At 36.5% G+C, this 27,307-nt stretch overlaps 1 protein-coding gene across 2 annotated transcripts in view; it reads right to left on the bottom strand.

Annotated features, from left to right (window-relative positions):
- Positions 1–27,307, bottom strand: part of LMBR1 (limb development membrane protein 1) — a 65,767-nt gene that overhangs the window by 12,558 nt on the left and 25,902 nt on the right. For both annotated transcript variants that reach the window (XM_056484260.1, XM_056484261.1), the window contains 10 exons: positions 12,295–12,421; positions 12,036–12,104; positions 10,279–10,343; positions 9,227–9,299; positions 3,677–3,757; positions 2,801–2,877; positions 2,486–2,563; positions 1,936–2,009; positions 1,609–1,699; positions 94–160 (listed from right to left, as the gene is read on the bottom strand). In XM_056484260.1, coding sequence (XP_056340235.1) covers positions 94–160; positions 1,609–1,699; positions 1,936–2,009; positions 2,486–2,563; positions 2,801–2,877; positions 3,677–3,757; positions 9,227–9,299; positions 10,279–10,343; positions 12,036–12,104; positions 12,295–12,421 — 802 coding nt within the window. The remainder of the gene's footprint in view (positions 1–93; positions 161–1,608; positions 1,700–1,935; positions 2,010–2,485; positions 2,564–2,800; positions 2,878–3,676; positions 3,758–9,226; positions 9,300–10,278; positions 10,344–12,035; positions 12,105–12,294; positions 12,422–27,307) is intronic.

Here is a 27,307-nt window from a genome sequence, read left to right as displayed (position 1 = left end):
TATGGGAAATACAGCTACAGGCTCTTCTTTTTTCTTGTGTTTTTTAATTCAATTAAACATCCTTTATTATGATGTTACATTCATTTCACTTACCCAGTGTCCTTGACATCACCGGCAAAGCAGAGCTCAGCACCAAGATTGAGACACAGTTTCCAATTATCTGTTTGAAAATGACAAACAGTATTTAAATGATAAATGGGATTGCTGAAGGGAACACAATGAATAACAGTGGTCAAGATGAAAAAGAATTCTTAAAAGGCACATTCTTCAAATTGAACCTAAAGCAATTTACAGTAACATATTGTTAGTCCTGCTGACTGCTGTCACTCCTCTCCACATGGTGTTAAACAAGACAAAGATGATCCAAGAAGAAAATCAAATATGTATTCATGTGCCTTTAATCAGTGTTATGTATGCTCAGATCCAAAATTATTCAAAACAACCATGTTACAAAGCATCAACTGTTTACTTACTTCCTGTGAATGTTTTATAAAAGAACAATTCCATGGACTTAGAATGGATGACTGATACATCAGCTTAAGCCTTGGATGTAACTGCTTGCAGGATTAGCACTATTTAAAAAATTACAACAAAGAGCTTCCTTTCAATTCAATGCCTGTTGTCTACTTTAAATAATACAAAAAAATTCACAGCTGTTAGATTTTACTCTTGTTCTTGTAAGGCCTTAAAAAAAGAGTAATTGAAACTTTCTTTCACAAGGGATCATTTTCTTCAGGTCTAGTTCTATCAGAAGCCAAAAGGAAAAAGAAAAAAAAAATAAAATTTGAAAGTAGGTAGACATTTGTACATTCAGTATTTATTTCCACACTATTCCTGGAGTACTGCAAACAATCAATAGGAAATATCAAGAACATTCCAAATCTCTACTACTTATTACTTTAATCATTCTGTGTGCATACCCACTTTCTCACTTCCAACAATTTGCAATAGATGTATCTTAATCCATTATTTAAAAAAAAATTAGAAACAATGAAATATACTGAAAAAATAATTAAATTCAACATCTGTTCCTTGGTTACTGATCACTTCCCCATGTCAGCTGTGGGAATATTTTGCCAAAAACCTAGGCATGTTCCTCCAAATTAGGTAACAGCTTTGATTATTCTAAAGCCAGTGCTAAATTGTAGAAAGTCAAATTAGCTTCAGATTGCAAAATGTTGCTGAATAGCCATCCTCAGTCTTAGTTTCATTATTCAAATTTGAATTACTTTGTATTACTTCTAGCAACCACGTTGTTCAGATCTCAAGCAAGCTCCCTGAAGTACAGTTAACACAACCAAAGTTACTCATTAGCAATAAGTTCCCTTTGAAGGAAGTTCTTTCACTTGCTTTTCTATAGCCAGTTAACAAGCTCTACCATTCCTGGCTTTTTACAAGTGAATGGATGCCATCCAAACTAAACAGAGCACATCCTTTTTCCCACTCATTCAGCATTTTGACAATCTTCCAGTTTGTGTTTACGCAGCTTACAAACAAATACTGATCACTGCAAATGAGCCATTCAGGGCAATTACTAAGAGAGTCAGTTTGTCTTGGGTGGCAAGAAAGACAAGGAGGGGGCCATCCCCATCCCAGACTGTACTTTACCTTTGTCATAGTTGTGTCATCCTTCCTGGGAGTGAAATTCTCAAAAAAACGAAGACTGTAGAAGCCGACAACAGAAGATACCATAAGATAGCTGTGAGAATCAAGGAAAAAAGGAACCTGCAAGGAATGCAAGTTTCACTCAAGTTCTCAGCAGTCTCTGAAAAGTCTTAAGAACTAAACAAAAAAGAAACAAAAACACTTGAAGTGTTTGAGAAGGACTGACCTATCTCTTTCTTCTTTCCAGGCTAGTGTCTTAATGTACTACCAGTGTCCCAGAAAACTAGACAGAATACTTGTTAACAGACAGGATTCTTTCAGAAAGGATACAAAATCAAAATGATTTCAAGTGCAGCTCCCACAAAGCCAAAGGTGGATAAGGAGGCATTTCCTATTCCAGGTCCCTACAAGGAAAAATACAATTTGCACAATTAAGATACATGCAATGGCTCATAAAGTTAACACCTACCAAGAACAAAACATGTAACATCTTACACAAAACACAGCCTTTTCTCAATTCAGTGTTTCAGGGGCGTTCAGATATCCACCCTCCAAGTCCCCCCCACCCCATCCAATGGCACCAGCAGCTTTCAAGCTGCAGTGAAATGTATTGCAGAGAGAAAACTTCAAAATCCATTACTGATCTGCTTTACTGCATCACTGTATCTACATAAAGCTTCTGCACTATTTTAGTAAGAATTCACTACAACATGATATGTATTAAATTTTTGTATGGGCACAGGAATGAAACCTAGATGCAAAGTCAAGGTCAAGGTTCATTAGTTTCTATGTTATTAAAGCAAATGCCCTCACTTGCACCTCTACAAGGTCTCCAAAGCTTTACTAAAATTATAAAAATTTTAAGAGAAGATTACTTTACCCCTGATCCCTTTGGCATTGCAGTCTCATCAACCAACAGGTAAAGAATGTTGAGAGCGACTAAAAGAACTGAAAAAGACTATAAAAATATAGAAACAGTCTTGTTATTGCAAAGTATTCCACATTTTTAAAATCTACACATGCATCCTCACCAGACACCACAATGCCAAGTTTGCTTTTTTTAAATGGTCAAGAAAAAAATATCAAGATTGTTGCTTAAACACTCATCTCAAAAAATTTAAAACTATTCCCTCAAATAAACAAAGAACTCTTCATACTTTTTGCTGGGGAAGAAAAAAAAAAAGAAAATTCTTACTGTCTCAGTCAGGAGCAATATCATGACAGCTGGATAAACCAAATTCCTTTCCCAAGCAGAAGCTTTTTTCCTCCGTTCTGTTCAGAAGAGAAAAAAAAGATAAGCCTAATACCATAGATCACCTTAGAATAAAGCAAGTAACAATCATTCAGCTATTTTTATTTATATAAATATAAATAACAACAGTACTCTGATCTGGAACAAACATCAACCAGCTCATAAGAACATCTACCCTGTACAGCTGCACAAAACAATGGCAAAAATATGAAACCTCTTTACAGAAAGGCTGGGGAGACAGAGACAAGCAGATTTTTCTTAGAGGCACATTTCCCTGAAACTTTTTTCTTCCCCTAGCACCCAGCAGTTCCACAAAGTTTAAAATCTGCTGAATTTACAAATGCACTGCTTACATGTATATTTTAGCATGTCCTAAAGGGACAGAACAGAACTTCAGATATTTAAATAGTATTGTCCTCTTCAAGGGTAGGAAAGACAGAACTAACTTCACTGGACATCACTAGCATGTGCAAGAAAACTAAACAAAACACTGCTTGAATTTTACAGAAATAATTTGAACACAAAAAGGAATGTCCTAGATGAGCCCAAATATTCATAAGCATATTATACACAAAAAGCTCCATGCAAAGAAGTGTTACAGTTTCTCTAAAACAATGTTAAAAATAAGATCCAAATCAGACTCCTTACTTAAATTTTTTTGTTGGAGGGGTGCAATGATTACATGTAATGTATTTGCAAATGCACAAATTCGGTTAAGAACAAACTGGAATCAATCAAATGACTGCTCCAAACTACATACAGCACCTTAAGGTCATTTAGTAAACTACAATCTACAGGAAACACTAGAAAGTTCATTACCTAGATTTGTTTTCCTGCTTTTCACTTTTTCAAGCTCACGTTCCAACTCTACTGTCTGGTATTCCACTGTGGAAGATACACCTTTTAAAACAAAAGACATTATTTTCTTTCAGATGTGACTGCAAGGCACACAGGGACAATTCAGATTTAGGAAGCATCACATTAGCACTTTTGACTTTAAACTGCAGATGTTTCTTTGAAATTCTCCAAATACTTCTCAAAAGCAGCAGAGTCTACCCAGAAAAGTTCAGCACAGAGGTCTCAGCAAAAACTCCTGTAATCCCAGCTGTTCTGCTGATGCTGAACCTTCACACAAGTCCAATGACCAGTCATAGTGTGACAGACAGAATGTCTCAAATGCCTCATTCTTAAATCCCTATATGACTTGTAAAGATGTAAAGAACTCCCAGATGCCCTTCAGGAGCATTATTATTTACCAAAAGTGGACCTTAGCCTTCAAAGTGGCCAGAGCTCCAGATTCAGCTTCTGCCCCTCCCTCTCCCCAGCAAGGTCAGTTTCCATACTGATGACCTGCTTGCTGATGGATCTTCTGCTCATACCAGTTTGTCTGCTCCATCCCTCTGTGCCACAATCAGATATTCCCACAACCACTCCTGAGACCAACCTCTTCCACTTTCCAGTTTACAATATACACACGTCACTGTTGTGCAGCTCCTCATACTTTCTCCTGTACATCAGCTTAGCTCTGACAACCATAATTTTAATTTCTTTCTTCCGACTAATTTTCTGCCTAAAAGCTGTTCATCAACATTTTTCCTAACCCTACACAGCCTTGAGGACACCCAGCCCATTTTCCCTCTCCATTCTTTATCTCTTCAACCTTCCATTCTCTTCCAACCACTCCTCTTTCCCAGTGCAAGCACACTGGGGTTTCTCTCCTTGATGCCAATTCCTTCACAAACCCTGCACAGTGTTCAGACACTGCCACAGTTCTGCAATGCTGACTAGAGATCTGCTGTTTTGGTTCCCAGCCCATCATTTCTGCTTTAGCATTCACTCTCTGCAACCACAACCTGGAAATATTCTGTCTGGGCTAAGTTAGAAATACTCTCCACTCAACTCTGTTCAGAAATAAAAGGGAAGAAAGTGGGGCAACCTCACCTTATAAGTTAAGGGCTCATATTTTCCTTGTCTATTGCAGGGCAATTTCACTCTGCAATAACACACCACAGCAGTGACATTCAAGGTCATAAACCCAAAGTTCCCTCTGTTGTTGTTTGGCTGATTTACATTCACACCCTTCACCTGCTGGCCATTTCCTACCCTTGGCCCCACCTTTGGCCATGGGCTTACCTCTAAGAGCACCATGCTCCATGTCTTTTTTTGAACAGTTTCTAATAAATTCATAAGAGATTAATATTCTAGTCCAGGCTTTTTTCTTATATCTGAATCACTTGCCTACAAAATCTTTGTAGTCCAGTCTCATTATTTCCTTATTTTCTGTAGCATCCTCATCCATCCAGCAACCTCAACACAATAAAAAGGTGCCTCTTTCTATTGCAGACTATTAAACACTGATTTGTTCAATGCAGTCAAATCAATGAAACATCCAACTGTTTTAAATTGCAAATGTTTAAACAAATTTACTGAATGTTTTCTTCACACACATTTTACATATAACATGTAGCTTCTGAGCTATGTCTAAACATTTATCAGTGACATAATGAATATGGGGTAATATTTACAGGGCTTCAAATATATAAATATCTCTAATCTCAAGACTATCCAGTAAGACCTGCAGACACTGTTCCATTACATCCTATCACTTGAAGTGCCTGAAATACAAATGTCAGTTTCATTTCTCAGTGTTTTGTTTTGTTTATTTTAAATTTTAAAATAATACACAGGTTTTCATAAAAAGTATTTTATTTATTATTTATTTAAAGTCAATTATCACTATAAAAATAAGCTTTTGCAATGATGCATTCTCCCCCACAAAAGTCTAAAACATCTGTTTTATGGAATGACTAACTACTGTTAGGTGGGAAAAAGGATAGCTAGAGAGCTCAGTGGGAAAAGAACTTTCATGGAAGCAGAGGAACAAGAAGGAAAACTCAAGTCAGCATCTGATGTTTTCTTCTTCACTGTAACTAATTTAAGAGTCTCTGAGGAAAAGCTCAGTTCAGTATGTATCTATGTTTTTTTCTTCCCTCAATATAAAAACGGCTCCAGCTCAAAACACGAATTTCATAGGAGTCTATCCAACAAATCAGCATCATCACAGTAAGTCCCTAAGACACAGGTCAGTAGAAATTCTGAATCATATCTAACTGCTGCTGTAGTTCCTCCTTAAAAATAGCTGCAAACAACAGGTTGCTATATAAAAGGATATTTTACGAGAGAGGCAAAGTTTCAGATCAGTCAAAAGAGGATTTGAAAAGGATGCAGCTAAATTCTTAAAAGCTCTCTAACATTAGCTTTATTTCAAACACGCACAAAGTTCAATGTCAGCGCTGTCTAGCCAATAAATCAAATTGGTAGACGAGACTTGTTTGGACTAGCAATGAAAAGTTAGAAGGGATTCTCCAAGAAAGCCACAAAGCAGCTCATTTAAGGTCAATTTAACGGTATTATTCTGTTTTTCTTCCAGCCCCGACATAAGATTTCAGTACCTCAAAGGAAATTGTAAGAGTATCTATTTGCATTCCCCCAAGGTGATTGGCAGTTCACCACCAATTAGTTCAAAATTACACTGTTACTAGTGTGCAATAAAAACAACACCTTTCATCTTTCTTACATAGGTAAGGATACCTTCAGAGCCAATAACTTTGATCAAGTAAGTATTTTTGATCCTACCCCACCCGTCTCTTTGGATTCAGGAAAACTAATAGCTGAAGGCAACTTTTTTCTTTTAATATAAAAAAGTCCCAGCTTTATTCTTCAACTGTAGGAGTGATGAGGGTACTGAAATATAATACACTGGAAACAAACATTTTCCCAAAGCCCAGTATCTCTTCAATAGATAAAAATACTAGGGTAGATAACACAAACTTTCCCCTCCCTCCTCCTCTGATTTTCAGTTAGACACTGCAGACACCTGAGGAGGAAGAAAATTAGTTCCCACAAAGAAGATCTACAGTTTCACAGATAGATTTATTTTCAAATATGAAAAGCTTTACAATCATCAAGTATCACTTAAGCCTCTGCTCCAGTCCTCACATTTTAATAAAAAAACTCAACTCTTTAGTTATACATATAATACATACAAAAAAAGTGTATATTTCAGAGCATTTTACTGCAAACCTGCCCAGCAGGGCTACTTAAGCACCATGGATTTCCACCACCAACACTGTGGAAGAGCTGCAACAGTCACAGCAGAGGAAGTGTGTAGCTGAGTATATCTGCTGTGATACAGCAAGACACACAATCTGTGTGCTAAAACACAGGTTATGGCCTCTAACATCACAGCACGACATTTACTGATGTAATTAGTACCACACCCATTTATACACACTTTTTAAAATGCAACAAACACAGTAAACATGACCCTTGATAGTTCTGGCAATAACAATGTCAATGTTTCTGGCATAATTCATATGCATTAGAAAGACTTCTGGAAGAGAAGATGAAGGTTTCCATGCTTGCCATAATGAGAACCATGCTTAAATTCACTAAAGTAACTACTCACAAAAATCCTGCAGAGTAAATTCTTGCACATAGAACATTTTGCCCTAACCACATGCTATAGGCAAGTTTAGATTTCCATTTACTTTTCAGCTTAAGTCCACTAATTTCCTCTGCATACCAACCAAGGGGTTTTCAAGCATTCCTTTAGATGGGGGTGCCCATGCCATTCCCTCAGCATCGGAAACAGAGGGAATTCAGTTCCCCTCCTGTCTCAGGACATTTAAGCCTCATGTCTTTCACAGCTCAAGAGCAGGCTAGTGAGTGCTTCACAGAACATGGGTGGGCTGCAGTTCCACTTTTCACTGAATACCAAGCCTGCACTGAAAGAGAATCCAGCCTCTTGGCTGGAGTTAGGGGAGCTCCCAGCACACATCTAAATCCATATCCAGCTAGTAGACACCTACAAACAGCCTAGGTCCACTCCACAAGTGGTATTAAACTGCAATATATGCAACTGTTAGAGACCTTCTGTAAGAAAAAGAGCAGCCAAGTATCTTCCTAGATAATCACATCCCCCATCTGACTAGCAGACCCCTCTGTGCACTACTTCCAATAGATTCCTGAATAACTATTGAGTCATTGCTCTGTGTTGTACACAAGCAGAATCACCATGACAACATAAAATATTCAGTAACAAATATTTTACAGTTCCCAGCTAACATCAAAACCACAGATTATCATTGCCCCATCACAGCTTCAAAGACACTCACTGCATGCACTCTCTTGTGTGCCTGTGTGTGAATGCACACACATACATGTATCACTACAAACACCTGAAAAGGTGAATGTTACTTTTAAACTGAAGTGATGGCTGATTTCAGCACAAAGAAGTCACTACTCCTCCACAAATTTTAAGCACTGGAATAAAGATGACCATCACGATCTCTAATCTCAAAGGTACTTCCCCTGACCAAGTAAATTAGAAAGGAGACTTAATGAGACCTCAGAGAAGGAAAGATTGAGATATATGACAGGAGACTAAAAAGCAAGAGAGAAAAATCAGGAAATTAAAAAAATTAAGGCTAAAATAACTCATCATGACAAATACATTGTTGTGCTGTCTTACATGAAAATTTCTTGGTTTTCTGCAGTAATTGTATAAATTATGGATGGATGCATGCTTATCCATGCAGTTAAAAGCAAGTCAGAAGATTTGTACAACATGATTTCCAGATTTATAGAACCAATACATTTTCCATAATTTGTGTCTGTCAAGTTGCAGCACTCCTTTCTAAGCCAAAGCTTAATACTGTTTTTTAAATACTTCATAACAGAAACACCTCATCAAGAAATGCGAAATTGTAAGACTAAACACAGTAAGTCTAAAAATATTTTTATAATTATTAATTTTCATTACTTATTAATAGAATATTTTAAATTATTAAACTCATGAGATAACTCCTAGAATATAAAGGAGCACTCTGATTTTTAATGGATTACTACCTAAGATTTTAAATAGCAATCAACTGAAACACAAAAAATCCTTCAAATTAAAAACAAAACTCACATTGGAGGAAAGTCAAACCTCTTGCTAATAAGTTCATTGTCCTTCAAACAAGGCTGAAATAGAGTCATTTACTAACCCAAGCTATTTTGCAGTAATGGTGGTGGGTCTGGACAGCTACTCAATTGCTCTCTCAGGCTCAGTACATTCCCACATTAGAGAGCTGACAAACAATTTAAAAACAAAACCAAAGCAAACCACACATCCCTAAGAGCCAATCTTGAAAAACTTGGTGAGGAAATGTACACCTGTAACATTTGTTACAGGCTAAGATGTTGAAATTTTCTTCTTTTGAGAGAAGAGGCTGCACAACAGTGAGACCAATACTCCTGACCAGAACCACTCTACTCTAAAATACTGTATCTGAAACAGTACCATTACAGCCACAGCATACATACCATTAAGCTTCCTCTGAATTGCTTCTTCCTCTAAAGTGATGATATACATCTGCTCATCTAAGTCTTCCAGGATCTGTATTTGGAAACAGGAACATGAACTGAGTATCAGAGACAGTTGTTTTTCTGACAGCACTTACATAATCAGGTTCCTACAACCTGTACTTGAAATATACAGTCTACAACTTTACTGACACAAGTAAGAACTTCACAGAAGATCATTCTATTCTGTTATACAGCTGTATCCTTACTTGAAGCAAAGTTACTGTTAAGGCTTTATTTCAAGTCATGGCTTTCACCTTCAATTTCAATCTAAAGAAACAGAACAGTATGTCTGACCTGCATTCACATTGATACAATCTTCACATTCAACTTAAACAAAAATAACTTCAAATTTTAAAAAAATTAAGTCTGCCTACCCCAGCTATCAGGCCCTTTGAGACTAAAGATAAAAATAGTAGGTATTTTTTTTGTACTTCCAGGGTTGAATTGACTAACGAAAAGGAATGCAAGATCTAAATGCACCCAAATTTTAGTAAATACAAACTAGAACATGTGACACCTAAGACACTAGAGCATTTGTACGTGGTACAAACTTCTCCCTTCCCTCACAGCATTCAGAACATGAATCAAAGAGTATCTGTGTGTAATGAGTTCTTAAAGATGACAACTACCCACATTTCACCTGTCTGTGGGTACTCCCAGATAACCTTGTTATCCAGACTTTGTTTGCTCTTATATTCTTTGCTCCTAAACTCAGAAGATGCCCACACTTTTCAGGCACTGGTAGAACACAGCAGGAAATACTGGCAATAAATAATACTAGTAGCATTGACATAAGTTGAAAAATCAGAGGAAGCCTGTATTATTATAAGAAAAACTTTGGAAAAAACAGGCTTTTGTGCTACAAGAAAAACATGAAATGAGTACATAAAGAGTGGTCATAGAAACTCTGATGAAGAGTTCTGTAGAAGTGTAAGCATTCTAGAAGGAAGTACCCAAATACCATTCTACCTTCTCACAGGTGGCACAGGACAGAATTGTGCAGCACTTACTGTTGGCTTCACCAGCAACTGACCCATTACTGTAAACATCCGCGAGAGCCCCACTGGCGTGCACACTGCAGGGGAAGGAAGAGCATCCAAAACAGCCACTCGTAAGTCAAAGAGCAGATTTTCATTTGAATGCTTAGTATGCTATTCCTCATAGGACCATTTTTTGGTTTTTTGGTTTTGGAAAGAACTTTGGAAAGAGCTTAAAGCTCCAATATGAACTTTTAAGCATTTCAATCATACGAATTTTGAACAAGACAAGCATCCCTCCCTTCCAAGAGTTTAACTGTGACTCTTTTTTATTTTGTCAACAAGGAATGCCATATAATCAGAGACCTTAAACTTGCTCAACTAATTATTTATTCAAAGCATGTGGCACCAGAGGCTATGCCTTCACTAGTAAAGTGCCAGGATGCATTCCTGGGCTTTAAGACTGGATTGCCTACATCAGCAAATTGCTAGAACTATTCCTGGCATGATTTGCCCTGAGCCAGTTAACACTCTTCCAAATGGTTCTCTGTGCAGTTCTGGAGTTCAGGCAGCCCAGGAACCATTGCCATGAGCCAAAGCTGCACAGACACCTGACAACTGCAATATCCTGGATGGAGTGACACTGTCTGGCCACAGCACTGGAGAATATCTCAGGCACGTTTCATCTTTTAGCACAGGTGTAGCTGCAAGACCAAGAGATCCTGAAGCTGCTTTGCTCTCAAAGTTGTCCTTCAACTTCCATTGATAGTAGACTCAGCTACCAGACTTTAGGTTACTTTCTATGAAATAACAGCAGGCCCTTTCTGATCCTGGCCTGTGATGATTTTCAGGAATGATGCATGTATGCTTCTAGGGAGAAAGGCTAACCATGATAAGAGAAAATTATTAGTGGAAAACAATAGTTTAGCAAAAACAGCCTTCAAATACTGAAATGTGTCAGATGAAGAAATTTATAATAATACGGATGAGCATGTACATCTACAGTTTCTATTATAATAAAATATTGTTGCCAAAAAAAGGAGACAAGATTTTATTGTGAGGATTGCATTTATTTTTATTAACAGGTGTTTCACTGTAGCTACTGCATATTACAGGAAAAATACAAGAGTATACAAAAATCTAACTTAAGCTAGTCTGTCTTTACTGCAGAAGAATCCTGCAGAAAAAGAAAAAATAAAAATGAAGTGATGCTCCAAATCACCACTGCAATAAGGCTTTACTTAAGCACTTTTACTGCATTTGTTTCAAATGCAGTTGTGTAACTGACCTGCAGACTGGCCAGAGACCAGCTGTGTGATTATGAAAGCTGCCTACACTGTCTTCCAACTCCTGCCTGTACAGCAACATTTTCAAGTACAAAAGGAAGAATGGTAGTTTACTGAATATAGGACAAAATGTTCCAAAATAATTTTCTCACCATACTACCAACCTCCTGCAGACATTTCATTTAAAAATTGTGCTTTTCTTTGCAGAATGGAGTCCCTATTTTTCAACTACCTGCTTTAAGAAGACAGAAGTGGAACTTGTTTTGGGTGAGGCATAAAGCTTCTCAAAAGTTGAAAATACAAGGTATCATTTATTTAAACTTCAGAACCCAAACACAAAATTCACATCTAAATTTAAATTTAATCAGAAAAAGAAAACTCCACGCAACTTTCACAATCAAAAAGTTTCCTTTAACCATTAAATAAAATTGAACACAATACACACAAAAAAATCTCCCACCATAATATCATTCATCTTTTGAAAAAAATAAGGAAAATACTTACACAGAAGTAACAAGCATCCCATCAGTGATATACAGGAATATAAATAAGGGAGGTAGAATTCCCAGAGGTCTGTAAAGAAAACATTTAGCACAGCTTTAGCTTATTACCAAGAGGCTACTTATGTCAGAGTTTAACATCAAAATGGTTCTGACTGAATTAAGACACCTTCACAACCTGTGCAATATACCAGAAATACATTTAATGGGAAACCTGCATTTCTGTATTTACAACAAAACTGAGGGAAGGTTCTTTTGCATACCATATAAAGACTCCATACTGGCAGCATCATTGTCTATGAGTGCTGAAGCCACCCATACGATTCCAAGGATAAGCAGTGCAAGAAGAATGAGCATTACAAGGGTTTCCAAAATCCGTGCTCTGATGCCCTATAGGCAGAAGAGGGGAGAGGGAAGAAAAAAAAACACAGAAGTTTGAATAGGGTATTTTCAAACGTTTTTGAAATTACAAATAAATAACAGATCCTTCTTCCTAAGTACATACTCACATTTTATACGTGTAGACAAAAGCATAACATATAATGCACATTTAAAAGGTAGTGCATAAAAAGGGAAGTACTTATGGCTTTATAGTGCCCAGATTGCATTTTTCCCCTTAAACCCATAGAAAAACGTTCTAAATTGCATATGCCTTACAGTTCTCATTAATCTCATTATTCCATAAAGTACTCTTTATACCACACGATTTTGTTCGAGCATTTTTAAAAGATGGATTACTTTTCTAATACTTTCAGCAAAGAAAGTGGATTAGCAAATTTTTATCTATGATTCCAATCAAGGGAATGGAAAGCCAATTATGGCAAATAGCCAAATGGCCCGGCGAGCATTAAACCCTGCGCAGGTACAATGCAGCAATTCCCTCAAATCCAGCGCAGCCGTCAGTCTGCGGAGCCCTCCAGCGCCCGGCCGCGGAACTGCGGCTCCGCCTCGGCACGGCTCCCACCCTGCCCCGGATCTGTCAGAACGATACTCAAATAAATATTCCACTTGTTCTTTGGTTGCCAGCATACGTCTCCACAAAGCGAATCCAACTTGTTTCTCACACAGGTTCACCCCAGTTTGGGGATATTTCATTGCAAAGACTACTTGATAGTTAAAAGCAGAAAATTTGTTTTATTATTTTTCCTATTTTTATCTTCCCTCACTGCTTAACTATGGGATTACTTAATGGAAATCTTTATATGACATTAACCCTGAAAATTATGCTCTCTACATAATCACTGCATCCAACCATGAACGAGGACCCCAGGCATCCTAACCACAAGCACTGATTTCTTGTAACACACCAGTTCCTCTCCTCCACCAGTCCTCTGCAGAACAGTCAGATTACCACTGACAAGTCACTCCATTCTGCCCAGGGCAGAAAAATTTCTATATTGCACAGCACACACAGACTAGGATTCACACTCATTTAAATATACTGAAATAATAATACTTCTAAGAACTTTGCTGAAGTGATAGTTAGAAATATTCTGTCATAGACACTAACGAATACTTGGTAACGGTCCAAGATAAAAAAGAAATTAAGACACTTAAAGCACATAGGTAAATACTTAATCTCAATTAGGCACCCATAAGACTGTGCCCTATGAAAACATTAATGTCCCAGGCACATTAGTTCATACTTACATACATTAGAGTACCTGCCAAATAGCTGCTATTTGAAAGGAATGAAAGGTACAGAACTTTCCCCACCTCCCCGTGCACACGGAAAAAACCTCTGGAGAATTACAGAATGATTGAGATTGGCAAGGACTTCCAGAGGTCACCTAGTCCACCCTCTGCTCAAGCAGAGACACCTAGAGCTGGTTGCCCAGGAATCTTCTGAGTACCTCCAAGCTTGGAGACTGCAAAACCTCTCTGAACAACTTCTAGCTTCATTTTTAGTAAGACAAGAAGCCCCCTGGAGTACTTCTACTTTAAGGCAGTCACATTTTCATTTGAGATTACTTTTCATTGGCCAAATAATGCTGGGATCCTGATTAAGTGGAAGGAGTTAAAAAAAAAAAAAAAATTAAGTCAGAAAATACACAAAATATAATTAAGCTTAAGGTTATAAAATTAAGTGAACAATTGAAACGTATACTAAGGTGGTGGGCTTTCATACACTCACTGCTATACCCTAAGAATATAGCTGTAACTTCAGGTTACATTTCTGTGCAAGAAGAAAAAGGGGTGGGAAAGAAATAAGGGAAGTAGGAAGACCTAGAAAAATATATTCCTTTTAAAAATACCTTGTCTAACACAAAGCCTACGATTAGAAAGACTACTTGCCACTCAAAGATTAGAAAACTTGAATTTGTAACCAGGACACATTTTCATCAATGGAAACAGATGAAGCAATATAAAGGATGGTTGGCTCTTCAAACACTCCCTGAAGATATCAGACAGGAAAAAAAAAAAAAAAAAACAAAGAGAAGGGGCTCAGAAAGCACCCTCTTTAGGACACACTGGGGTTATTCCTACTCCCTGCCTACTCCCTGGGGACATGCAGAGAAGAGAGAAGGCTGTGTACACTAAGAAGGAGAAAGATGAACTGGAACACAAAGAGCAAAATGATAAAACTAATGCAAACTAAAAAGAAAGGTAGAAGTGTTGAAAAGAGTCTGATCTTTGGTCTTCAATTCATACATAAATTTCTCTGCATGTCAGTAAAGGAGAGAGACGTGTTACATGTTTCCAGAATGGACTCAGGATCAGAGTTTAGAAAGCATGAAGTTTGAAGGAAGGTAGTACTTCTTTCTCAACAGTGATTCTGGTTTTAGTAGCTCTCCACTTTAAAGTCTTTTTCCATTAAGGTATCTAGGAAAAAACATCAACTGTCATTGTACTACAAGCCCATAGCAACATCTCTGGTAACTGCTGAACAGGAAAACAAAACACACCCATCACCTTACAAATTCTTCCAGATGAGTTTCAGATGATCCATACAGCAAAAGCCACGCCTGAAAGTCAATGTCCTGTGTGGTTGCCTACTGCCCCTAAGCAGAAGTCTGACATCCTACAGACTGACACATTAAAGGAGTCTCTTGTGGAAAATGAAAAAAAAAAATTATGATAAACAAAAACTTCGGAAGCAAATTACAATAATCCAATAAAAACTGTAATTTAATTGTTTATCAATAAAATTGGGGGAAAGACCTGACAGATTATACACTCAAACCCCCCACTTTTTTTTTTTTTAGAAAGTTTCACAGTTTGAGTCTACAGCTCACCTACACTTTCACTCATAGCATATTGTCAAAACCCACCTAGTTCTTTAACATGAGCACTTAACCAAGTGAAGTATTTTATTAAAGGAAAGATATTTAACACATCAATCCCAGCAGACTGCAACTTGCCAGAAGCCCAGCAATATCCATCATCTTTTCTCTGCACTAATGGGGAGAGTGGGAAAAAAAAAGCATTTGAAGCTTTCAAGGTTTGCCTACAAATAAAAGCTGTCCTACAAACACATTCTAAGGATCTTGTGGTTTGTATAGCCTTAGAGATATCTGACTCTCAGACTTCTAATTCTTTAAAATTAAACTGTCAAGACATTCAGAAGTTTTTAAAGCTTAATCCTGAGCTCCTTATGCTGCCTGGAGCACCAGGCCTAAGGGTTCATGTTTCCAGAAAAGCCTAATTTTAGCAGGAAAGGTTTTAATTATTTTAGAAGTGTTCTGACAAATTTTTAATTGCTACTCTGGAAGGCATCATCAAAATCTTACTATGTTTCTTTTCTATTATGATTAACACAGCTAAATCATTCCAGATGACAAATAACCAAAAGATACTAAAAAACAACACATGGCCAAAAAGGTAATTCTTAATCTGAAAAACCCAATGAAGTACAAATGGCAACAACAGTCCTGAAGGGATAACAGATGTCATACAAGGAATTTGGCATAATTACCAAGGAAACTACCTCTCCCCTGCACATTTCTATTAAGGGATGACTATTATGCCACTTATAACACATTAAGATTTTCCTGCTATATGTGTTCACACATAACACCTAGAGACTGGTTTTACTTTAGAAGATAGCATGAGGTGATAGGTCCTTACAGGTTTCCAATGAGGAAAAGGAAAATTTCTTGATAATGGACACAAGTGTTGGGGTTTTGTTTCCCCATTTAAAATTCTGTCACTACTTTGACTTATACAAATGTAGCAACACAAAATGCTTTGCCATTAATCTGGCACCAGTAACAAGAAACCATTCTAGCAATGCTAAGATAAGATATACATCATATTTCAGGAAAGAAAAAGATAATGTTATCTTCTGAGCAGTGGCACAACCCTGGGCCAGAAAATCACATGTTGCTATTCTTGGGAAAGAATTATTAAACAAATGAAAGCAATCGAGCCATTTGTTGAATACTTTCTACTCTGCCACTTGTGATGAGAAACACAGATATTATTTTTCAGAAATTTAAGAATAGTTTTTAATGCTGTCTAATGCTATATGGATTTTAACATACATGTAGAGATTCACCAAGAGCTCTTTTGTTTTAATGCCAATGTATTATTAGAAAACCTTTCAGTATGTCAGCATCTCTTTTTGCAAGAGGCAAAATTCCTGGTAAAGTGAAAGAACTACAGCCCCATCCTTAAGCATTTCTTTGTTAGAACATTACCTGGCTATAGAGATTTTGATTAACATATTATCAGCTCCTATAAAATGGACATTTTTGGAGTTACATTGCCAATGCGGGACATGGAATGGCTTTTATTAATTCTGTATTTTAATCTGGTTGCAAACTATGCAGGAAAAAACTAATAAAACACCCTACTCTATCATCAATGAAATAAAAATTACATGCTACACACAAAACCAGAAAGTGCTAACTAAGTTTCTATGGTGCTGAATATGTGAACACAGTTCTGCTTGGACATCTTGACCTCTTGCAAGGTAGGTAAACATCACTTTTTACACCATGCCCTGACCCATGGGGAAAGCCTGGGAAACATTTCTGCAATCATGGCACATTTAAAGTACACATGGCGCCCATTGTTCTCACGTGACAGAAAGGAGCCCTAGTAACCTCAAGATTTGTTCAGTGAGGGGCTGATGGCAACAAACACACATGATAACATCTGCAGGAGAAGAGGAGGCACTAAAAAAGGGAGAAGTACACTGGGTATGAGGTTGGGGATGTTATATATTAACCCCAATTACATTTTCAGCATGTGACACCCCCTCTCTCTCAATTTGTCAGCATTAGTGAAGAGATGAGTGTCAAACATTTCACCCATTTCTATGGTTTGACACCAGACTTGGAGCAGTCCTTGCTGTTCAAGGCAGTCCACAAACAGGTTTTTAATAAGTAAAGGAGAATAATTTTGCATCAGGCAACATTAAACACACTGATATTTAGTCAAGGAGTCATTACCTCATGAAACTACACAAATTAGTAAGTCAATAACAGATGCTGTAGTTTTAGGAAAATTCAGTTAATTTTAAAATGTAGCTGCTAGTGACTCAGAACCCTCATGAAGCAAGCTAAGAAAATTTTAATCAAGAAGTAATATATTCAGGCATCAAATATTCAAACTAAGTAGGAAAAAAAAACATTTCCTTGCCCATAAAAGAATCAAATACTTCAAACTACAACACTGACTGTGTCTTCTCCCACACCACCTCATCCCCCATAGAATCTTCATAGACTGTAGTGATTTTAAGATTAACATGAGCACTTTTTTCATCACAAGTATATTTTGAAGTTTATACTGATTTTCCACTCAATACTAACACGAAAAATTTAGTCATAAAACATTCCCAGCAGCTTTCAGCTGATTTTTCTGTTAGTATCTATCCTTTCACAGTTGTTACCACGCTGTTAATGAAGCAAGAGTAGGTAGCCAAAATACTGAACTGTATCAAACTTAACAGGCACACAAAATTAGTAATAAAATTCAGAAAATTCTGGAAATCTGAAAAAAAAAAGTTTTATTCAAAATAAATCAAAAATTATTTCTTTGGGTACTGGCTAAAGACATGTAACAAGAAGTATTAGAGTTATGCCTGCCAAGTTGGAAGTGAAGGATCAAAATACCTCAAGTAGAGCTCAAGAAAAAGATGTCTTTACTTAACAGCCTGGAGAGGAGGCCATCTATTCAGGATACACTGGAGTAACTCCTCTGCCAAAGAAAACTTATGTTTCCTTCAGCATCCCAGAGGAGCATCCAAACCACCATGTTACAGCACAGTTTGGGGTCCATACCCATCAAATGTTCCCACTGACACCACTGCACACAAATAACTCAGTGAAATAGCCTAAGAACCAAGATGGATTCCTTGCAGACTTGAGTCCTTGTGATCAGGATAAAAAAAAACAGTTCTTGCTCACTTTTTTCCTTAGGATCCATTTAATTATCCAATTCAAGATGGACTCCAGTGACAAGGTGGGAATCATTTATTGCCTAGCAGTTAAGGCACTGCTTCAAATACATGGACTGGAATTACTCAAGCAAATACTCAAGCATACCTATGGCTCTTCCACATTAGGCATCATTCTTGTAAATTTAACATAGAAATAATACATTAGAAGTATTATTCCTTACAAATTTTATATCAGAATTTATACCAATTTCTTAAAATGAGGAAAAGCTAGACAGAATAGCAGCTAAAATGCAAGCACTCACTATCTGGAATAAAATAATTACAGTCTATAGCAGTCAGATGCACATGACTACCTTGCTGCAGCTTGCCCTAAAAGGGATGGATGCAGATCTGTGGACATCCAACCCAAACCTTCTGGGGAGAAGGGAAATGAGAACTGAAAGGATAATCACAGTAAAATGGTAACTGTCCCAGTGTTGCCCCTTTCCCCCACAAGTTTGCTCGATTGTTCCATTCACTAGCCCAGCTCTCAGATGATCCACTCCCTCCACCTATTAGGTTTCCCATTCTTTCCAATGCCACCTGCAACAACAACATGGCAGCTGTGGGATTTCTGACACTATGAGTCTTCCTCTAATCATTTACTTTTGGATCAGAAAGAATCTTTCCTGCTAGACTGGCCTGATAGGAAGATAAATAGATGTTTTCCAACTTCTTTGCACCTTGGCAGAGCATTAAGATAAGTAACACTAAGTAAAAAGAAAGACTTGGAATTTGTGATTATGTTTCTGGCAGAATGAAACCCTAAAGACAGTTACCAAAAGCAAATTACATGTACAAGCACACAAGTCACTTTTAAAGTTCTAAAATAAGTACAACAAAAGTAAATCCCCTGAAATCATGTCTATTACTAATGCCCTGATAGAGTGAATAAGCCCAAGAAGAAAGCACGTTTCTAGGAACTGGTCAAAGAACCAGAATGCTGGAAGTTCCTATTAATAAGCTGGGAAACTCTTGAAAAAGCTACCATTTAAAATAAAAAATAAAAAATAAAAAATAAAAAATAAAAAATAAAAAATAAAAAATAAAAAATAAAAAATAAAAAATAAAAAATAAAAAATAAAAAATGGACAGGGATGAGAGAATGTCTTTGGTTCTCCCTCTTCCCCTTCTTTGTAAATAGTTATCTGTCTCACAAATTTTCACTACAGATGTGTAAGTTCCTTCCTTGTCCGTTCAGAATAAGTGATTCCTAATACAAAGCAATCCATAATGTGAAGCAATTCTAGTAATACTAAATAAGTAAAAGACTACAGATTTAAATATCACAAGGTTATCAGTATCAAAAAGTCACTGCTTTCAGAGAAGGCATGGTAAGTGGTATCTGCCTAGTAAAGTTTCATTTAATAAATGAAAACCCATTAGAAAAGTCTTAGTTGCCTTTCTTCGATTAAGACAATTATATTAAACCTTTCCATTATCAACATAAAATTCTACGGAAATTCTCATGTCTGTTAATTAAAATTACAGTTATAGTAAATCTGTATTTTTCAGTTTTATTATAAAGCAACAAAAGTACACAGACCTAAAATAGAGACAGCTTTGCTTGTTCTGAATGGTCACTACTTGATGTGAATGGAGACTCAAAGACATTGACAAATGTGGAAATATTTAAATATTCAAATCTTAATAAGATTTACTCCTCATGCATAAACTAGACATTTTTATAAAGCAAATCACATCCTCCAAATAAAACTAACAGCAAATCAATTTAATGTTTCTGACCATTTATTGAAATAAATCCAAACATATTGAGATGGGAAGATGCTCAGATTGCCTCTTGAAGCCTCTAACTCAGATATGCCAAATGCTTAGAGGTATCTGCCTGTTTCCATTGACTAAGAAAGGGGTCTGAATCAGCCATTTCAGGGATCTTGCATGTGTGAATACTTGCTTCCCAAAGGATGGCAATTTTCCCCATGAAACATTTCAGTTTTAAGTTAGATTGTTACACGAATTCTATTATAAACTGACAAGTAAAAAAAAAAAAAAATCTCAGAGTTTTTAGATACTCAGCTATCATCTACCACAAACAGAAGGGTCTATAGAGGGCATTAAAAATGCTCTATCCAAAGAAAATTTAAAAGCTGCTTATTCCTGCCTAAAAATAAGTGTTTCAAGAAGAAAAAAGAAGCCAGTGCTTCAGTTGACATTAGTGATAAACTAAGAGATTCAAGCTTAGCATTGGTAGCTGTACCATCTGTACACTTTACAAGTAGTATAAGTATTTAACATGTTTAAATCTGTTTTAACATTTTTGCTCACACAGAACTCTATCCTAAAGCCAAATTAAAACTGTAAAAAAAAAAAAAAACCTAAAAATCAATTTATCCACTAAGAGAGCAGCAGAGGAAAATATTCTCCTCTTATTCCATTTGCAGGCTTCCAGCTACGTGCTAAGGCTCTTAGCAGAAACTGTGGAAATTCTACAAAGCATAAACATGCTACATACAACGCAAATGTGCAAGCTCAGGGCAACGTAGGCGTGGGGAAAGCACAAAAGTTCAGCAATGCAGCCCATTCCTGGCTGGGGTGAGGTGAAATAACTAATGCTCCAGTGCTAGCTTCCAAAACTGAGTAGTATTACAGATGCCTCTACCTACTCATAATGTGTCACATAATGCAGTTTCTCACAGCACGCTAGAGAAGTCAGAAAACCACATTTCCAAACAGCATCATTTTCTTTGTGCAGTATTTTCACCCCAATATTACTAACAACACTCAGTTCATCTCATCACTCTACAAATTGACATAGCTCAAATACATTAAAACACTGCAAGAACACAAACCTACCTGACACATTTTGATTTTCTATCTACATTACAGAATTGGTCACAAAAAGAAATTATAACCACAACTCATACACAGCTGCAGAAAGGCTGAACCCCTGCTCAGATAACGAAGTGGCAGTGAGGCAACCAGTACAGAAAAGCTGTATCAAATAAACTTCACCATCAGCTTATCTCCTGGTAAGTATCTACTTTTTTGTGCCTTACACTGAGGCCTCTTTAAACGAAGTACCATCTAATTTATGGAAGCAACCAACTGACATTTAACTACTTCAATGAAACGTAGCACAGATCACATCTCATCACATCTTGATCCAATGTGTGCAACAACCAAATCCCTTATTTCCCCCTCAGCTGTCCCTAGATATAGAACTGTTACTTATATTCAACAAACCACAAATCTCCTTATGCTAATACAAAAAAAAACAGATTTTTGCATGTAATGTCCCCAACTGACTTATGCAAAAAATCCTATAAAAACCTGATAAAATATTTTATATACCTACAAAACCAAATTCACATTAAGCCATTATTCCTCATCTGGCAAGTTTCTCTCTCCTGGCCACTGATTTTTGAATTTATTTTTATCTTACTCTCAGTGAAACATGGTATGGTCTTAAGCTGACAAATTTTTGGATGTTATTTACCTGTCTTGCAGAGTCTTTGATCCTAAATGTCTAAATACAGACATTTAGGCCAAAAAATAATTGTGTTTTGCAGTTAAGCAGGCAGCACTACAAACAGACATTACTTTTACACAGGTATTTTCATTTCACACTAATGTAGTGTAGAGTTACAGATTCACAAAAGCAGGCTGAACACTCACCAAACTCTAATTTGCTAATATATATACCTGTAACGTAGGATTATTTTTTTCCTCTGCAGAAGTACAAGTGAAGGACTTGGTAAAGCTGTAATTTTAACAAGTTTTCAGAGTTTAGTGTAACATTTGTCAATGCTACATGCTAGTAAGTTATATTAAACCTACTCCTCTTACCCTTCCAGCTGTTTTCTAAGCTTTTTCTCATAGATAGTATTAGATACAAATTAAAAATACATTCTACATTTAGCCATTTACAAGCTGTTTCTGAGACCTTGGTGGAACCAGAAATCAAACAAAGGTTCAGGATAGGCACCATCCTTAATGTATGATTTACAATTATAGTCCTTAACTCTCCACCTTACATTCTACAGAAAATGTTATGGGTTTGTACAACTGGCAGCTAACTATACTTTAATTAGGAGATGGAAAAACCATGATCAAGCAACTTGCCAAATCAAAATTCTAGAATCATCAGGATCTGCTTCTAAACAACAAACTAATAAATTTTAGGTGGTGTCATTTTAAGAGACTCCAGTTTAAAAACCGGACTTCATATCAGAACCTAACATGTTAGTCTATGTCAAAAATACAAACCTGAACGGTTGCCTTTGATGTGACTGATTAAACAACTTTTGTCTCTGCTATTACTAATGAAATGACTAAATGGGTTGTAATATAATGTACAATAATTCAGTTGCATACTAGTAAACATTTCATAGAGTTCAGTCTAAAGTCTGATCTCAGTTAATGCTGAATGATTTTACTACTAAAGTCTTAGTTCATGCTGAATGATTTTATAGACAAATAAATATGAGCTTAAATGACAAATAAACATCCACTGTTAACAGGGCACCTCAAGACTATTTGGTGAGCCATACACACCATGGCCTGTGGGTATTGCAGTCAGGGATAGAAAAAAGCATAAAGTACAGTCAAATACTGTTTGCAAACAATGTTTAAGATTCTTGAACTTTCCAAATCCATTTTACAGAAAAATCAAGGCAAATTTTAAAAACTGATCTTAATTAGAGATCATTTCATATTTCAAAATACTTCCAAGCCACTTATTTACCAGTATTCTGCAATACAGGAACAATTTCTTTCCATAGAAATCTGCTTAAGATAAGTGAAAAAGTTTCTAAAAGTAAATACTTCAAAGCTAACTTTGAACATACTTCCTGCATTGTCATCAAACACTGTAATAATGTCTTTTACAGTAGTCTACACCAATAGTTTTACCAGAGTTCTACTTGTACAAACAGCAGAGCTGGGAGTACAGATTTTCTGTAAGGAAATTAGACTTTCCATACCCACCAAGAAATATAAAAGCAGCAGGTTCACTTTTCAGTGTATTTATTACTATGTTTAGTAACTTGGAATTTGCAAATATAATGCACTTCAACACAATGTATCAGAAACTCAAGCTCAGTTCAGTCCTATTTCATAGTGCAATGACTAAGAGAAGTCATTGCTATTAATAAAAGTGGATCAAATAAAATACTGAGAAGATGGAGGACACACATACTATGTTAGCAAGCTAACAACAGAGTACAACAAAAAAAGCAGTTTCAAAATTGTTAATAGTATTTTTGCAAAGCTTCAACTTTCACCCTCTCCCCAAATAAGTAATTTTACTTACAAAACACATTCTTAAAAGAGATGAAGGGAAGAAATCTGCCTCTAAAAGCAGAAACCCCTGCATTTCACTATTTTGTGAGGAACCTACACCCCATGTTTTACTTGCATGGTTAAGCTGTAGCTGCTAACACAGGCAGGGCTTTGCAGCCACAACAGCCAAATCTTTATACAGTAGCAAGCACAACACAATAAACGTTCTGACCACTGGCCCAGCTCACCTGCCTTCAGCATATGAATAAACTGCTACATTTTAAAGTGGTGCTTTTATTAAAATAAACTGAGAATTTAGGAAAAGCCATCAAGGAAAGGTAAGCAGATGGAGAGCCTAGCTGACACATAACAATAGCTGGTGAAATATTACTCTTATTTTCTGTAATAAACACCAAGATCAAAACATTACGCAAGTTAAATTTCCTTGAAAGGTTCCCAGCAGGAGTTTTCCTTTTTGTTTGTGCAGTACGCGATTTCCTCTCACCCACAAAAAACATACCAAGAATGTGCATGTGCCACTAACACTAAGCAGCACTTCCTTAATCACTCATTTCCAACAATTTATGGATGATCAGTGGCAAAAACGAGCAAAAATAATGAAAGCGTGCAATGAAAGCTCATTGAGACAAACTGGCTTGGACTTCCTACTCATTTCTGTGTCTCTTTAAGATGGGGGTCTGATACAAATTAGCCACTGGGAAAAAAGTCATCTGGTCATAAAATACAGTACAGGGTCACTTTTATGTAAGTTTGCCAAAAGGGACATAAACCAGGACAATTTCAAACTGTGACACAGGATAGAAGTATATTAAAAAAATCTTTGTTCCTCCTCCATTGTGCTGTCATGTTGCTCAGCTTTATAGACATTCTGAGCACCAGCTCTGGCCTCTTCGCTTCCACCTGGTCTACCTAATTAATTAAGCAAGGAAGTTACCTCAAATTTTTGTACTATTTGTTTTTATTATCATGCACTTCTTTTGATGTTCCAGGAGTTAACCTCTTAATCCACAGACTCTGTGTGTTGTGCTCTGAACATTTTGGGATGTCTGGATAATTTGGATAATTGGTCAGGATGTTGCTGTCGCTCATGTTAAACTTTATGCTATGACTACAAGTTCAAAGATCAGTATTAAGGTAGTATACTTCATAAAGCCTTTTTAAAACTCTACACTTGTGATTATGCAATACCTATTTTTTTCAGTTTCTCACAGTAGTAAATTGCACTATTTGTATTTTCTTACAAGGAAATTACTCCAAAACGTCCTTCTCTTTGTCAACTTCAAATAAATACAAATTTCCATTGAAGTTACATTAAGAGAAAGGTCATATTTTAAAGGTCAAGAAAAGGTATACCAATTATCTCCTCAAAAATGCTTGCCTCCTTCACACAGAGCATACATGTACTTTTCTGTGCAGTCTGCTACCACACATGGTAACATCAGCACTGTGACCTACTCAATTGCAAATAGCATAATTTTTCTTTCTGGGAGAGAATGATAAAGAATGAGGTTAATTCTGACATTAAGAAACATTGTCGACTTTGTTTCATAACTACAATCTGAGCATATCACTGACAAAGAATTAAAATATTATCTAAAGAAGAAACACAACTTTATGCACAGTCTCTACAAAGGAAGACAAGAAGAACAGAGAAAGATGTAAAACAGTTTTTAATACTGATGCAAGAGATTAAAGTGAGATCAGGTACACCAACAGCTCAGCTAACAGCACTGGCTGAGTTGCAATGTATTACAGTTCCAAGTCTTGAAAAATGCAATTCACATGTGCAAACAAAAATGTGTGTGCATACTTACACACATGGCAGATACACAAAGACATACATATATACACATATGTATATTACACACCTCCAGTATTGGCTGGATTATTATTACTCTTGTCCTGACATCAGAATTGTTCAAGTGCCATCCAGTGGAAATGAACAACAGCAAAGAACAGCATTTAAGCTCTTTAGAAGGGCATAGTCAGTCCTCTCAGGCCCAAAATGTCCTTTCTGAATTCACAGAGTGGATTTCATGAAAAACTAGCAGAGAATCAGCCTGAATTCCAGTGCAGCACTGCATCCATCCATGGCCAGTGATTCACTTCCCTATTTCTCTCCTCTGCACAATATGCAAGCCTTTGGTTGTTTTAAACTGCTGCCCTGGGGAAGCCAAGTGAATCTCCAAAAGGAGTCATGTGCCACTTACAAAGTATACCAGCAGCCAGGGAAAAGGGCCATAGGAAACTGGAAGATGATTAATCAAACCCATTCTGATTCAGAACAGTTAAGGGGGCAATGCTACCATTTCATGAACATGCATGAAAAGTTATACAAAGCTCACAACAGTAATTTATGATCTGAAATATCAGAGCTTGCAAAAAACAAAAATCACATTACAGTCAATACATAAAATCAACTTTTATAGCACAGTCTGTGATAAACAAACAGATGGCTTATATCTTCAAGAGTCAGACCCACACATGATAATGACTAAAATTACTGTTGCTATTTAATCTGAACAAAGACATCCATTAAAAAATTAAAAAATAACTTCAAGTTCAGGAATGAACCTCTTCTAATTATGCATTTTCAGAACTTGTACTAAAGTCCAACAAGTAATTCACATATGAAGACCTTCAAATAGACATCTTCACTGTACACACCTATACCCAAGTGACCTATTTATCATTATGATGAAGGTAATGCAATGACAAAATGACCTGCATAAAAGCTTCCACTGGAACAGTCTTTTTATCCAAATTTTGATCTGAGCTGGTTATCTAGAACCAACTGCTTTCCCAACTCCCAAGTGAATGATTAAAGATCCATGCCAAACCTCTTTACTGAATGTCTTCACATTTACAGTAGATCATTCTTCTCTTAAATGCTACAAGTTTTGCCAAATGCATGGAATGTTCTTTTAAATTGAGATCACTAAAATCGGATTTTTCCAGTGAACATTAATAGCATTTGAACAGTGTTTTATCTCTCTGGTCCATTAGTTTGACATAATGAATGACAAAATAAGACTTTTTTTTTAATTTACACAAAATAATTTGTTAAAATAACAAAATTCCACGAAATAATTGTCTCAAAATCTTCTTGGAGAAGAGGTGAGAAACATGACAAAAATCTACAGAAAATAAAAACTGATGGGAAATACCCTTCCTTTGCAGACGCTAGAACTGAAAACCTTACATGCTTGATTGAGTTTGATTAATCACGAATTTTCCCAGATTCTAATCACCCAATTACTTGATGTAATTCTTTAAAACATACGTAGCAATTATTACAAGTAGAATCCTTTATCCACATCAGCATCTGAAAAGAACAGCACATTTAATTTTAACTATCACCTTAGTCCAAAAATGCCATCTGCCACTTTGCTTTTCAAGAAAAGCAATCTAAGACAAGGTATGTTCATATTACAACATCCAACAATTCCTGAATCTTGACCAGCTGCCTTAAGGCTCACTTCAAACTGGCAAAACAATTCCATCCATTTAGTGAGGTAGAACAGACATTGCATAAATGCCTGGAATATTTGTACCAGGAATCACACTTGGCTTCTGGGATGTTCCACAAACAGAATTCAACGTAAAAAACCAAAAATTCCAAAATGAAA

The sequence above is a fragment of the Oenanthe melanoleuca genome, chromosome 2 (genome assembly GCF_029582105.1).
Source record: "Oenanthe melanoleuca isolate GR-GAL-2019-014 chromosome 2, OMel1.0, whole genome shotgun sequence".
In the NCBI taxonomy this organism is placed as follows: Eukaryota; Metazoa; Chordata; class Aves; order Passeriformes; family Muscicapidae; genus Oenanthe; species Oenanthe melanoleuca.
Note: the sequence above shows the minus strand (reverse complement) of the source record. Positions and strands in the feature narration are given on the sequence as shown.